Raw genomic sequence first — 14661 nt, 5'->3', positions numbered from 1 at the left:
TTCACGTCAGCTCTCCCCTCCCCTCCACCACGCTTCATCCAACACCCGGCACCCGGCACAAAGCGACAGACAGAGCGGGAGAGAGAGAGCGAGAGAGACACGCGGGGAGAGACGAGCAGAGAGAGACGCGGGGAGAGACGAGCAGAGAGAGACGCGGGGAGACCGAGAGAGGCGGGGAGCGAAGGAGAGACGGTGGAAGAGACGGGGAGACGGGGCCGGGGAGCCGGGAGAGTCGAAAGAGTCGCGCCGCGGAGCGAGGCTCTGCGGAGTCCGAGGAGCAGGGTGAGTGACGAGGAGAGACGTGGTGATGGTGATGATAGTGGTGGTGGTGGTCATGGTGATGATAGTGTTGATGGTGATGATGGTAATGATGGTGATGAGAGTAGTGGTGATGAGTTTGTGTTGATGATGAATGGCGGTGATTGAGGACCCCTGTGCACGTGGCGCAGGGGATGAGGTTCCGAGCTGGGAGTGAGACACGGAGACACTGGCACGCTACGTGCATACAGAGACACGGGGACGCGAGGAGAGACACGGAGAACCAGGGACACGTGGACACTAAGATACAGAGACACAGCGACACATAGACACGGAGAGACGGACAGAGACACACTGGGACGCAGACGCATGGGGACACTGGCACAGAGAGACACACTGAGACACAGTGACAGAGATATACACTGAGACACAGATATATACTGAGACACAGTGACAGAGACACACTGAGACACAGAGACACACTGAGACAGTGAAACACAGTGAGACACAGAGACACACTGAGACACAGTGACGGAGACACACTGAGACAGACTGAGATACAAAGACACACTGAGACACAGTGACAGAGACACACTGATACAGACTGAGACACAAAGACACACTGAGATACAGTGACAGAGACACACTGAGACACAGAGACACACTGAGACAGTGAGACACAGAGACACACTGAGACACAGTGACGGAGACACACTGAGACAGACTGAGATACAAAGACACACTGAGACACAGTGACAGAGACACACTGATACAGACTGAGACACAAAGACACTGAGATACAGTGACAGAGACACACTGAGACACAGAGACACACTGAGACACAGTGACACAGAGACACACTGAGACACAGTGACAGAGACACAGTGAGACACAGCGACAGAGACACAGTGAGACACACTGAGACACAGTGACAGAGACACACTGAGACGGACTGAGACACAAAGACACACTGAGACACAGTGACAGAGACACACTGAGACAGACTGAGACACAAAGACACAATGAGACAGTGACAGAGACACACTGAGACACTGAGACACAGTGACACAGAGACACACTGAGATACAGAGACACAGTGAGACACAGTGAGACACTGAGACACAGTGACACAGATATACACTGAGACACAGTGACTGAGACACACTGAGACACTGAGACACACTGAGACACAGTGAGACACAGAGACACACTGAGACACAGTGAGAGACAAACACAGTGATACACAGAGACACACCGAGACACACCGAGACGCAGTGAGACATAGACACACTGAGCCAGACTGAGACACAGTGAGACACAGACACAGTGGGGCACTGAGACACAGTGACACTGAGACACACTGAGACAGTGACAGAGACACAGTGAGACACAGTGAGACACAGTGACACAGAGACACAGTGAGACACAGTGACACAGAGACACAGTGGCACACTGAGATACACTGAGACACAGTGATACACAAAAACACACCGAGACACACTGAGACAGACTGAGACACAGTGAGACACAGACACAGTGGGACACCGAGACACAGTGACACAGAGACACACTGAGACAGACTGAGACACAGTGAAACACAGTAGGACACAGTGAGACACTGAGACACAGTGAGACACAGAGACACACCGAGACAGTGAGACAGAGACACACTGAGACACAGTGACACTGAGACACACTGAGACACAGTGACACAGAGACACACTGAGCCACAGTGAGACACAGAGACACACCGAGACAGTGAGACAGAGACACACTGAGACACAGTGACACTGAGACACACTGAGACACAGTGAGACACAGTGACACACTGAGACACAGTGAGACACAGAGACACACCGAGACAGTGACACAGAGATACTGCAACGGGGCCATGGGGAGACAGAGTCACGGGACACGTCTCTGGCTGGACGGACTCGGTGTGTCGCCACCGGGCTGATGTGGCCGGGTTCGTCACTCGTGGCCGCCAGCGGTTATCCCTGGAGGTCGTCAGTCCGTCCCGCGGCCCGGCATGATGCGGCATTCAGTCATGCGGTGTGATTTGAAAGACCGCGGTGGAGATGAACGCATACACAAAGACACGCGTACATGCACAGTTACACACGTGTACATATATAGTGTACATACACAGGACACACATAATACATGTGAACTTACATACAAAGGCAAAGATACCCCGTATAGCCTAAACAGACTGTTGGGGCATATGCTGTTAGCGAGCACCTTTTTCGGTCGGGACGGTGTGACCAGCACCGCTACCGATCGCCAGCGCTGATGCTTACACATTGAACCAACACCACACTGGTATTCATTTAAGGCTGAACTGACCTAGGGGAGGCGCATAACCGTCACCCGTGGTTGAGACTTGAGTCGAGGTTCATGGGTTCGTGGCGCAATGCGCTAAACACTGCGCCATGGATTCCCATTACCCACACACACAAAGACGAAGATCCCCCGTGTAGCCTTGAACAGACTGTTGGGGCAAGTGCTGTTAGCGAACCCCTGTGATGGGCGGCACGGCACACGAGGGGGTGGGTATTCATGGTTACACCCAGCCGTCTTTGTCTCCCCGACGTGCGGTGTGTAAACGTCAGTTTGAGGTTGAGCCGACCTAGGGGAAGCCCTGGACCGCTTCAACTATTCGTCACTGTTGTTGGTCGCGAGCGGGAATTGTTCTCGGTTCACCGGGTTCGTAGCGCAGTGCAGCGCTAACCACTGCGCCAGGGCTTTAACCCATTACCATCAGCATCGCCGTTGTCCCAGCCCGGTGCTTGCGATGCAACAACTCGGCTGTGGACAGCGGTTCGATCCCGGAGCCATCTGCCCGCAACCCCCACCCGATGCTCCCCCCCACCCCACCGCTGAGACAGCGAGCAGTTTAATTTGCATGAGTGGTGTAAAGTTTCCTGGAGTCTGGCCCGGAGAGCGTCAGGGCTCGGTGGCTGGCTTTGTGGGATGATTGCGGACACACTCCCATTGGCCATGTTAATGTCGAATTTCCACCATTCGCTCAGGTATCACCTTCCTCTGGATCGACGAGCCCCAGTGATTAACACGGAACCCCTCTCTTGGAGCCTGAGTCTGGCACCGTGAGCCTCGGCTATTCAGCCCGGCGGATTTACACAACGTCGTCTTCAGACGCGGTACTCAGCGTGTTGGCGTGTTTCTTTTGTCGGGGAAGGCACACGGTCATGGGTCTCTATGCAAAACTTCGGGTCTCTGTGCGAGTCTGTGCCTCTGTGTGACTCTAAGGGTCTGGGTGTCTGCGCGAGTCTATGCATCAGGACACAATGTGTGTACTTGTAGAGAGAAAGACGCAGTCACTCTCGTGAAAACAAGGGAAGTGTTCATTCTGCATGGAGTTGAGCAGGGGCAGGGATTCTGTGGGTCTCGATGGTTGCCTTTTGGTCTGTGGCTCTCTATGTCTTTGTGCGAGTCTGTGGGTCTCTGTGTGAGACTGTGGGTCTCTTTATGAGGCTGGACCTCTGTGAGTCGAGTCTGCTTCAGGTTCCGATCAGACGCGGACCACGTGCACAACAAAACAAACAAAGGTCCCCGTATAGCCCTAACAGACCGTTGGGGCAAATGCACCCACAGACACACACACGTGGGTGGCCACCCCTCTTCTCTCCCTCTCTCCCTGAGCTCTCATCGCTTTCTCTCTCTCTGCCCACTCTCTCTCTCTCTCCATCTGTCATACCCTCCCCCCACGCTTCCAACTCGCTCCTCCACCCAATCCCATCTCCACCTCCCCCCATCATCGCTTTGCCATGCCTTCCCCGCGTGACACCCCGCCCTGCCATCACGGAGCTCGGCGCTGCCGCCAGCAGTGGGATATCGTCCCACGTGACGCCCGTCGCTCATTGCTGATAGGGACATCGCGATCGCCAACTCGCGGGGGCTCACAGCTCCGAACCTCGCCTCTGACCCTAGCCCCTGACCCTTGACCCTAGCCCCTAACCCTAGCCCCTGACCCGAGCGAGTCGTCACCATAACCCGAGCTCGCTGTTGCCCTCACACTATCCCTGACCGTGCCCCTAACTAGAATGGTGGCCCTAGCCCCCTGACCTCGCCAAAATAATTACCACGAACCATAGAGTATAGCCCGAACCCAAATCTAACCCTGACCCTAACGCCACCACGAGACCTAACTCCAGTCTTAACAATGATCCTAGCTGTTTCCCTAACTCGAGTGTTAAATGCCTACCATACCCCTAACCATAAGCCAATCCCTTAAACTGAATGCTAGCCCTAACCTTAGCCCCAACTCTATCCCTACCACAACACTCGTTCGAACCACAAACCTAACCTGAACCTTAGCCCTACCGCGCACCTCCGATTACCACGGTTGGCTACGTATGGTGCGAAAGAAGTTCAACATACATACAGCCAGATCTAGACCAAACTTTATTCCATAATCTTCTACCCTTGCCCTAACCGACCCTACCCGTAGTCACAACCTAGAGACATGCCTCACACGAGACCTAACGCTAGACCTATTCCTAGCCATAACCCCAGACACTCAGCATCACTCTAACCTTGACCTCGGACCGTTCAGTATGCGTCAGGCTGAGCGGTGGCGCGCGGCAGCACCCAGGACGTCCCAAGGAGAGATGGAACCACGCGAATTGGATTCGCCCCCTCTGTTTACCACCCCGCGTCGTGTTGAGTCCACGCATCGTGGGGGGGGGGGGGGGGGTCCCCGTTGAGCAACGGAGATGGGATCTGAGTGGTGTCGCAAACCCGCGCTCCCATAGCGTGCGCTCCTCCATCGCGGGATATCATCATCACCATCATCGCTGTGGTCATCGCTGTCAACGCATCCGTAAACACGGCCTGCCCTGCCCTGCCCCCGCTGCCCTTATCTACCTCCGCTGCCCTTATCTGGCCGTGCTGCCCTCGTAGGTCGGATGTCAGGCGAGTGTCGTGAGGATGCGGACGAAGCCGAGCCACCTTTACCTCTACCTGCCCGCGGTGTCGTGTCTACTCGTGGTACGTGTCACCACCACCACCACCACCACGACCACAACCACCACCACAACAACAACAACAACAACCTCGAGTTCAGCATTGGTGTGGTGCTGCAGGGCTCACTGCGCAGTCTCCAACAAAGGCCAGACCGGCCCCTCGTGCAGGGTGCCTCTTCCTCCAGGGCAGTGCTCCCATCAGATGAAGCATGTCCCTTGGACACACTCTCGGAATCTTACTGTCCAGCCGCCAATGTGTGCGGTCCATCCACCCGCAGTAAGGCATCGGTGAGTGATGTTGACAGGAGCGGTAACCACGTTAGTAGCGAGAGAAGAGTGACACGGGGGCGATTGACCGCCAGTGAGCGAGTGAGTGGGGTGAGCCGTGGCCCCCAGGCTGGTGGCTGATTAATGAGATCCCATTGCACCCCCCCCCCCCCGTTAAGGTGATGGGGCTGCCCCCGGCACTGCCCCTCCCTGCCCCTTGTGCCCAGCACGAGTACCGGGACCACCATGGGACCTGTGCCACCTGCCCACGCTGCCCCCCCGGGCAGGAGCTTGACCAGGTGAGTGGCAGTACAGAAAGTGGGTTTCGCTAACCCATCGGTGTGACCCTCTGAGCGCTGTCACCTTGCGTAACAATAGCAATAACGAAGTTGTTGTAACAATATTTCATTCTTGATTTCATTGTTAATCGGTGTCGTTCGTTCAACTTGCGGCCGATCAGAACCCGCGGTAGAATCGGTGACGCGGCGCAGACGGGCGCTCGGGAAGGCAGCCGCAGCCGGCGCCGGCGCTAACAAAATGGCCCAAGCTCTGTGGTCCTGTATTGGGATGTTTGGTCAACTCCACCAATGAGTGTCTGTGTGTACGTGGCTGGGGGGTTCATTCGGGGCTCTGGACTCGAAGTGGAAGTCGCGTCACTCTCGCAGACGAGGATTCGTCCCGGTCTCTCGAGTTCTCGCCTGGTTTACAACAAAATCAACTTGGCATCTAAACTCGCTCTCACGTCATCCAACTCGATTACTTACCCGCTCACCCGCCATCTCACTAACCCCATTGATCCACCCACTCACATATTACCTCACTCAGTCACCCACCCATTCACTCACTCGTTCTCCCACACACTCATTCACTCACTCGTTCTCCCACACACTCATTCACTCACTCGTTCTCCCACACACTCATTCACTCACTCGTTCTCCCACACACTCATTCACTCACTCACTGTTGACAATGAGAGCCCATCCTCGTCTTTTGAGGCTTCACCGAATTAATCAAAACAAACTTGAACCTTGGACAATGCTTATTTTAAAATGATATAAGGAATTGACCGAACATCCAAATGTAGCAGGACCCTCTTGCTAAAAGAGTATTGGGACTCGGTCATGCTTTTCTGGGTTAACGAGCACGTGACATCGTCAGTGGTATGGCACACGCATGGCCAATAGAACGCAATCCACATGCGACAGAGTACGTCTGGTGTGGAGATGGAGCGATGAAATCAGCTTGCGAGCACTTTCCAGATGGATCGCGACGTCGCAGGACCCTGAAAGATGGCAACAGTTTAGGGGGGTGGGGGTTGGTGGTTGGGGATGGGACTTCATCCAGCAGTAGATACATCATAGCTGCTGTTGCTGATGATAGGGATGAGCCAGTCCAAGCCAGCCGTGGCGTGGCATGGGCAGGTGTCACGTGGATCCTACTGCGAATGTGACAAACCCGGTGGTACCACTGCTGGATCGCTGCAGACATCACCATACAACTTTAATTCACAATCGTGGCCCCATTAGACCGGTTCTCTGTGATGTTTCGCAGGGATCTGTGCTTGGCACGTAACTTGTTAGCTTCTACATGGCACCATTGGGTATTGTGCACCGACACCTTGGTCTATCCTACCATTGCTTTGCAGATGATACTCAAATTAATATCCAGTTACGTCTGGACTATGCAACCCCTTCTGCGCTATCTGCATCACTAACAGTAGTGAATTCATACTTGCGCTAACACCTTTTGCTACTCAATGCCGACGAGACTGAAGCCTCGACTCCCCTTTGCATCTTTCTAAAATGTGTTTGCATCGTGTGTTGATTGGTGGTCACTTTGTCAGTCCCAAAGAAAACCTTGGAGTTCAGTTTGATCAGTCATTGTCCTTTGAGGCACATATATCTAAGGTGGTTAAAATGTAATTTTTCCACCTAAGAAATAGTTACCAGAATGCATCGCTTCCTGTCACCTGCTTTTGTGTTGTTCCGACTCGACTACTGCAACGCCTCACTGGTTGGGGATTCCGAGCAAAGTAGTGGGCAGACTCCAGCTTGTTCAGAATGCAGCTGCTAGAGTGCTCACACCACGTGCACCATGCCGTGAGCACATTACACCGGCCCTCTTATCTCTTCATTGGCTTCCAGTCAAATTTCGAGTGAATTTTAAGATACTGCTATGAACCTATAAGGCTTGAAAAGGGCTCACTCCCTTAATATCTTAATATCTTCTGATCTTCAACTGTTCAGCACTCCCAGGTCCCAGGGTTACGCTCTTTTCGTGATCGGGCTTTTGTCGCGTGGCACCCAAGCTATGGAACGCCTCGTCACTTGAATTCAGGCAATCAGAGTCGGTAGATAGATTGAAGTCTGCTTTGAAATACCATCGCTTAAAATTGGCCTTCCCTCTCTAGCTTGGTCGGTTGCCCCTGGTTCTGTTTTTGCTTCCAGCTTTTCATGCATTGCGCATTGGGATCCTAGGATGGAATGCCGCATTCTAAATTATAATTATTATTTATCCGTGAAGTATGCTCGATCAGCCTCCACGATAACACACGGGGTGGCAGGGGGGAGAACCTCATCCAGCAGTGGAGTGACAATGTAGACGCGTGCGCATTGACTCGTGGGGAAACCTCTCACAGAGTCTCAAGACTTAAAGGCCGAACGAACCCTGTGAACTCATCCGATTGATGGCTTCCACACTCACGAACGTGCCGCCCTCTGCCCCTTGCCCCCGCCACGGCTGCCCCTCGCCGCCCGTGTAGGAGTGCGGCGCGGGACGCGGAGGGCCGGGCCTCGCCTGCCGGCCATGCCCCCAGGGCACTTTCTCGGCGGTGGCGGAGGGCACGGCACCGTGCGTGCCCCACGTGGCCTGCGCAGGACGCCTCTCGCGGAGCGAGCGCAAGCGCGGGTCCGCGGTGGCCGACAGCGAGTGCGGCCCGTGCCTACCCGGGTACGCGCGCGTGTGTGTGTGTGCGCGTGCACCTAGCCTGGCACCAGGCACTGGTCGTTACGCTACTGACTGTGGTGCACGTCATACCTGGCCGGGGATGCATGTGCGCGTGTCTGCGCCACCAACACGAGTGACGATTATACGAATCGTTCCCGAGCCTCCACTAGGTCGACTCAGCCTAAAATGAGTATGTGGCGTTTTGTCTAAACATCGCCACTGGGAAGACAAAGGCGTACAGACGTCGTGCTCGCCACTGGCCCGCTCGTGTGCCGTGTCGGCCTTCATAGGCGCTCGCTTACAGCACTTGCCTCAATAGCCTGTTAAGGCTACACGGGAGGTCTTAGTCTTGGTTGAGTGCCGTGTGCGTTCGAGCTGAAGTGGCTATGCCCGTGCACGTCTCGTGGTGAGGAGCTGGGCTCATCCACGTGGAATGAGCGTCATCAGTGAAGCGTCCACACAGCCCAGACGTGCCACGTGTGCACGATTATCACGGTGTCTGGGCCGGGGTGAGGGTGGCTGAGTTGTACGGGGTGAGGGTGGAGTCGGGGTCAGGGTAGGGTCAGGGCGAGAACGTGAGGAGGGAAATGAGGAGGGAAATGGCCCCTTTTGAGTCCCACGTGTAAGCGATGTTACTCGCCGCCGGAACACAACCACGGGGTTCTGTTCTGGTGCGCGTTTCGCAAATACGGATGAGGAGGCATCATCACGACAGCGATGAGTCACCACAAATGTCTGGCTCATCGACCAGCTCGATGTAAAGTCACAGTTGTTGCTCGACATCGACATGAGCTGTGTGAAGTTGAATGATGTTATAATGTTACCGTGGGATGTTTTTTTTCTATTAAAGCGTCGAGTTGCGAGCATTTGGCACGGAGCGTGAGGCTGGCGCCCAGTTCATGGGGCCTGAGAGTTCAGCTGATGACACCCCCCCCCCCCCTATTCACGTGGTGCAGGTTCTTCAGTCCTGGGGAGGCAGGAGACACGAGCCCCACAGTCCCGTGCTCACCCTGCAGCGCCGCCCCCACCGGAACGGCTGCGTGTAACGGTCAGTCCCGTGACCCCTGAACCCCGCATCACCCCGCACCCCAGCGCCTCTCTCGCAAAGACAAAGATCCCCCGTGTAGCCCACACAAGGCTGTCGGGGCAAGTGTTGTTGGCGAGCACCGATGAAAATCGGCACGGCGCACGAATGGGTGGTGTGGCCAGTACTGTACCACACCCGGCCGCCTTTGTCTCCCCAGTTCCGATGTTTTAAATACCGCACCAGGTACTTGAGGCTGAGTCGACTTAGCGGTGGCTTAGGACCGGTTCTAATATCACCTACGCGCGACTCAAGAATGGAACTTATGTGGCCGGGTTCGTAGCGCAGTGTGCTAACTGTGGCGCCACCGCTCCCCACAGTTCTATCTCACGCACGGACGCGCGTGTTGGTGCGAGGAGGGGAGCGCAGCTGTGAATGTGGAGGGGGGAGGGTGGGGCAGGGGGAGAGGGCGATGCCCTCTGCTGCCCTGGGGGATTTAAGGTTTAGTGGGGGGAGGAGGTGGAGGTGGGGGAGGGGAGGGGAGGAGGTGGGGAGAGGGGAGGAGGTGGGGGGATGGGAGGAGATGGGGTGGGAGGAGGTGGGGGGAGGAGGTGGGGGGTATGGGACCGCACGGGAAGTGGGGGTGGGAACTGTAAAGTCCAGGGAGTGTGAGTCTGTTGATGCGTGGTATACGCTGTGTGAATGGTGAGTAAGTGGTGAGTGTGTGGGGTTGTGGTTGAGTGGTGAGTGTTGTCAGGTGTGTACTGTACTGCATACACTGTTTGAATGGTCAGTGTGGTGTGTACGTGGTGTGAGTGGGTGAGTAAGTTTGACTGCTGAGTGAGCACTAGTGTGGTGAGTGTGTGTGGTGAGTGTACACGGCGAGCGTGGTGAGTGTGTGTGGTGAGTGTACACGGTGAGTGTGGTGAGTGTGAGGATGTGTGTCTGGAGCTGATATCGCTGCCCGTTGTTTGTGGCTGAACGCGTCACGCGTTAACAGCCAGAAGCCGTTCGGTCCCACACACAAACACGTGCCGGTTGGCTACGACTGAGTTTGAATTCCAGGGTTCCAGATTCCACCCAACCATTGAGCAGTTGCTTCCCTCGGCCCGCAAGAGTTGGCCATGATGTGCCGACAAAGCCCAGCTATGGGAACCAAATCGCCGTTGAACGTGCAAGCTTGCAGTGACACACAGACACGCGTAGTGACACACAGACACGCGCAGTGACACAGACACGCGTAGTGACACACAGACACGCGTAGTAACACACAGACACGCGTAGTGACACACAGACACGCGTAGTGACACACAGACACGCACAGTGACACACAGACACGCGTAGTGACACACAGACACGCGTAGTGACACATAGACACGCGCAGTGACACACAGACACGCGTAGTGACACACAGACACGCGCAGTGACACGCATACACACGTAGTGACACACAGACACGCGCAGTGACACACAGACACGCGTAGTGACACACAGACACGCGCAGTGACACAGACACGCGTAGTGACACACAGACACGCACAGTGACACATAGACACGTGTAGTGACACAGACACGCGTAGTGACACACAGACACGCACAGTGACACGCATACACGCGTAGTGACACACAGACACGCACAGTGACACATAGACACGCGTAGTGACACACAGACACGCACAGTGACACGCATACACGCGTAGTGACACACAGACACGCACAGTGACACATAAACACGCGTAGTGACACACAGACACGCGTAGGGCCACACAGACACGCGCAGTGACACACAGACACGCGTAGTGACACACAGACACGCACAGTGACACACAGACACGCGCAGTGACACACAGACACGCGTAGTGACACACAGACACGCACAGTGACACGCATACACGCGTAGTGACACATAGACACGCGTAGTGACACACAGACACGCACAGTGACACATAGACACGCGTAGTGACACACAGACACGCGCAGTGACACATAGACACGCGTAGTGACACATAGACACGCGTAGTGACACACAGACACGCGCAGTGACACACAGCCACGCGTAGTGACACACAGACACGCGTAGTGACACATAGACACGCGTAGTGACACACAGACACGCGTAGTGACACACAGACACGCACAGTGACACACAGACACGCGTAGTGACACACAGACACGCGTAGTGACACATAGACACGCGCAGTGACACACAGACACGCGTAGTGACACACAGACACGCGCAGTGACACGCATACACACGTAGTGACACACAGACACGCGCAGTGACACACAGACACGCGTAGTGACACACAGACACGCGCAGTGACACAGACACGCGTAGTGACACACAGACACGCACAGTGACACATAGACACGCGTAGTGACACATAGACACGCGTAGTGACACAGACACGCGCAGTGACACACAGACACGCGTAGTAACACACAGACACGCGTAGTGACACACAGACACGCGTAGTGACACACAGACACGCGCAGTGACACACAGACACGCGTAGTGACACACAGACACGCGTGGGGACACATAGACACGCGTAGTGACACACAGACACGCGTAGTGACACATAGACACCCGTAGTGACACACAGACACGCGCTGTGACACACAGACACGCGTAGTGACACACAGACACGCGTAGGGCCACACAGACACGCGTAGTGACACACAGACACGCGTAGTGACACACAGACACGCATAGTGACACACAGACACGCGCAGTGACACGCAGACACGCGTAGTGACACACAGACACGCGCAGTGACGCACAGACACGCGTAGTGACACACAGACACGCGTAGTGACACACAGACACGCGCAGTGACACGCAGACACGCGTAGTGACACACAGACACGCGTAGTGACACGCAGACACGCGCAGTGACACGCAGACACGCGTAGTGACACACAGACACGCGTAGTTCTCAAGCGTTGGTAGTCTCAGCCCTGACAATGAAACCCCCATCGTAGAATAGTTGAGTTCTGCACTTAAATTTACACGAAAAGTCATCTCTGGGGCCTTAAAATATCGCCTTGATTCGTGTCACGCAACGACCATTAAAGTGTCGTGAAACGTGGGGAGGGGGGTGAGGGAGGTGCTCCCGTGCTGTGCGGAACACGGGCGACTTAAAGGGAAAATCCCAGAGGCAGTTCTAGGATATCCGCTTACACGGCCCTTCTCAAACACGGATTGGAGTGTTGCGTTGCCCTGTGACATGTGATACGGATTTTACAATCGAGACGCAACTGTGGACGGAGATTAAATATCTTTAAACAATTATAATGATGATCATCATAATCATCATTCCGAGTGAGTCGTCACCTCGCGGAGTTGAGGACACTGGGGGATGCGTCTGTAGTGCGAGCTGTGGCCGCTCTGTGTATGCGTGTGTGTTTACATGTCCACACGCCTGCGTGTGTCTATTGTCCACAAGGCCTCGGTGGAAATTCGATGTGGTCATCCAAAGTCTCACAAAATCAAGCCAAAAATAAGAAAACATATCTCTCTCTGTCTCAGTCAGCTCGAGATTCCCGTGAATCACGTGGCTTCTGCGTGGCCACCCCCACTCTAAACTCCTCCCCTCTCCCCCCGCCCCGCCCCCTGTGAAAACAGACGCTGCTCCATCATGCAGCAGCAGCGTCTAGACCCTGACGCAGCCTCCTCCCTCCCCCCTCTCCTCGTCTCTCCTCGTCTCTCCTGACCCTTGGCTCCAGTTTCCCGGCTCCTTCCCCATTCCTTCCCCTCTCGCCTCCCATTCTTTTCCTCCTCTCTTCCCTCTCCCGAGTTTGATTCCCCCTCATGGTCAAGATCGGTGGCGGATCTCTGAACAGGTCCAGGGCCTCCTCCGAGGTCGAAACAGCCTTAAATGAGCACCTCGTGCGATGGTCAAACATCGGCAGGCAAGAAGACAAAAATGCGACCGGGAATGGTGCTGTCGACACCACCGCCGCGTGCGCTGTCCCAATCTTCATAGGTGCTCGTGAACAGCACTTGTCCCAAACGCCTGTTGAAGGCTACGCGGGAGATCTTTGTCTTTGTTGTGCCCCGCGTGTGTCTGTTTACATCGTGCGTGTGTCTGTGTGTCTGTGTGTTTACGGGCCACACGGACGCCCTGTGCCCACCCCCCCCCCCCCCCCCCCCCCTGAGCTGGTTCCATCTGCACGGCGCTCGCCTCGTCGTTTCCACATGACCGCTCCCCTCCCCCCCCCAGGTCCCTTCTCAATCAACCCCTCTCTGGCCCAAACTCGCTCAGTCCCGCCCGAGTTTGCCAACTCCCTCCTCCTCATCCTACTGCTCCTCAGATTCAAGTTGACGCGAGCGCGGTAGTTACCGGGTCCAAGGCCACGCAGGGCCCACGCGTGGACTAGGGGACCCGGCTTCGTGACACAAAAATATGGGCGAACCAAATATATCAGCTCGAATTCAAATCCGAACAAACATCACCACGTCCGCATCTCTTGTCTCTCACCTCGCTACATCGCCATCTCTTGCCCGGATCTCCCTCGTCTCGGTACGTATCGATCCCCCGTCTATAAATCTTTTGCCATCTCACGGAGAGTTTATTCCACCGAGTGGGGAGGGGACTACACTCAATATCTCTTGGCCAAGCAACTCCACCCGCTCCCTCCCACCTCCCTGCCCCAACCGGTGACCACGTTCATTGTGAGTGGGGGGGTGGGGAGGGCTCTGCCAAGTTGGGGAAAGAGGGAGGGCGGCCACGACCTTCAACGTTTTGCTGCGTTCCGCAAAAACACACACACAGTGTCATCACGGTGGCATCACATCGTGCCCACGACACACAGTGTGTGTGCCTGTGCGGTCGCGATTGAGGATGAGTCGAGATCCATCGTGGGGGAGGTGGGCCAAGGGGACACGGCAGGGTGCCGGGGCAAGTGCTGTGAGTGAGCACCTATTGAGGTCGGAGATTGCGCAAATCAACCCGCACCCACTCGCGCGGTGTGGGGAGATCCTCATCCAGCAGTGGATTGGGATTGACAAATAGCCGCACACGGTGATTATAATGATGACCGAAGATTCATGATGATGATAGACTAATTTATAATGCTAATGATGATGGATCATGATGCCTGACGATGCATGATGATAATGGTTTTGGGCTCCTCGGATGTATGTACGTTGAACTTCTTTCGCACAGTACGTAGCCA

General features: G+C 55.3%; 1 protein-coding gene across 2 annotated transcripts in view; it reads left to right on the top strand.

Annotated features, from left to right (window-relative positions):
- Positions 1–14661, top strand: part of LOC116943030 (tumor necrosis factor receptor superfamily member 19L-like) — a 29542-nt gene continuing 14881 nt past the window's right edge. Inside the window, exons 1-6 of one of the 2 annotated variants that reach the window (XM_076067387.1) lie at positions 1–282; positions 3291–3419; positions 5182–5268; positions 5690–5809; positions 8272–8459; positions 9413–9504. In XM_076067387.1, the coding sequence (XP_075923502.1) occupies positions 5209–5268; positions 5690–5809; positions 8272–8459; positions 9413–9504 (460 nt within the window). In that variant the 5' untranslated portion in view covers positions 1–282; positions 3291–3419; positions 5182–5208. The remainder of the gene's footprint in view (positions 283–3290; positions 3420–5181; positions 5269–5689; positions 5810–8271; positions 8460–9412; positions 9505–14661) is intronic. The other variant, XM_032955638.2, reaches the window with a different exon arrangement.

The sequence above is a fragment of the Petromyzon marinus genome, chromosome 16, assembly GCF_048934315.1.
Source record: "Petromyzon marinus isolate PM22_M1 ecotype Great Lakes invasive population chromosome 16, UKy_Petmar_22M1.pri1.0, whole genome shotgun sequence".
In the NCBI taxonomy this organism is placed as follows: Eukaryota; Metazoa; Chordata; class Hyperoartia; order Petromyzontiformes; family Petromyzontidae; genus Petromyzon; species Petromyzon marinus.
The sequence above is the reverse complement of the archived record's forward strand: the minus strand, read 5'-3'. Positions and strand labels throughout refer to the sequence as shown.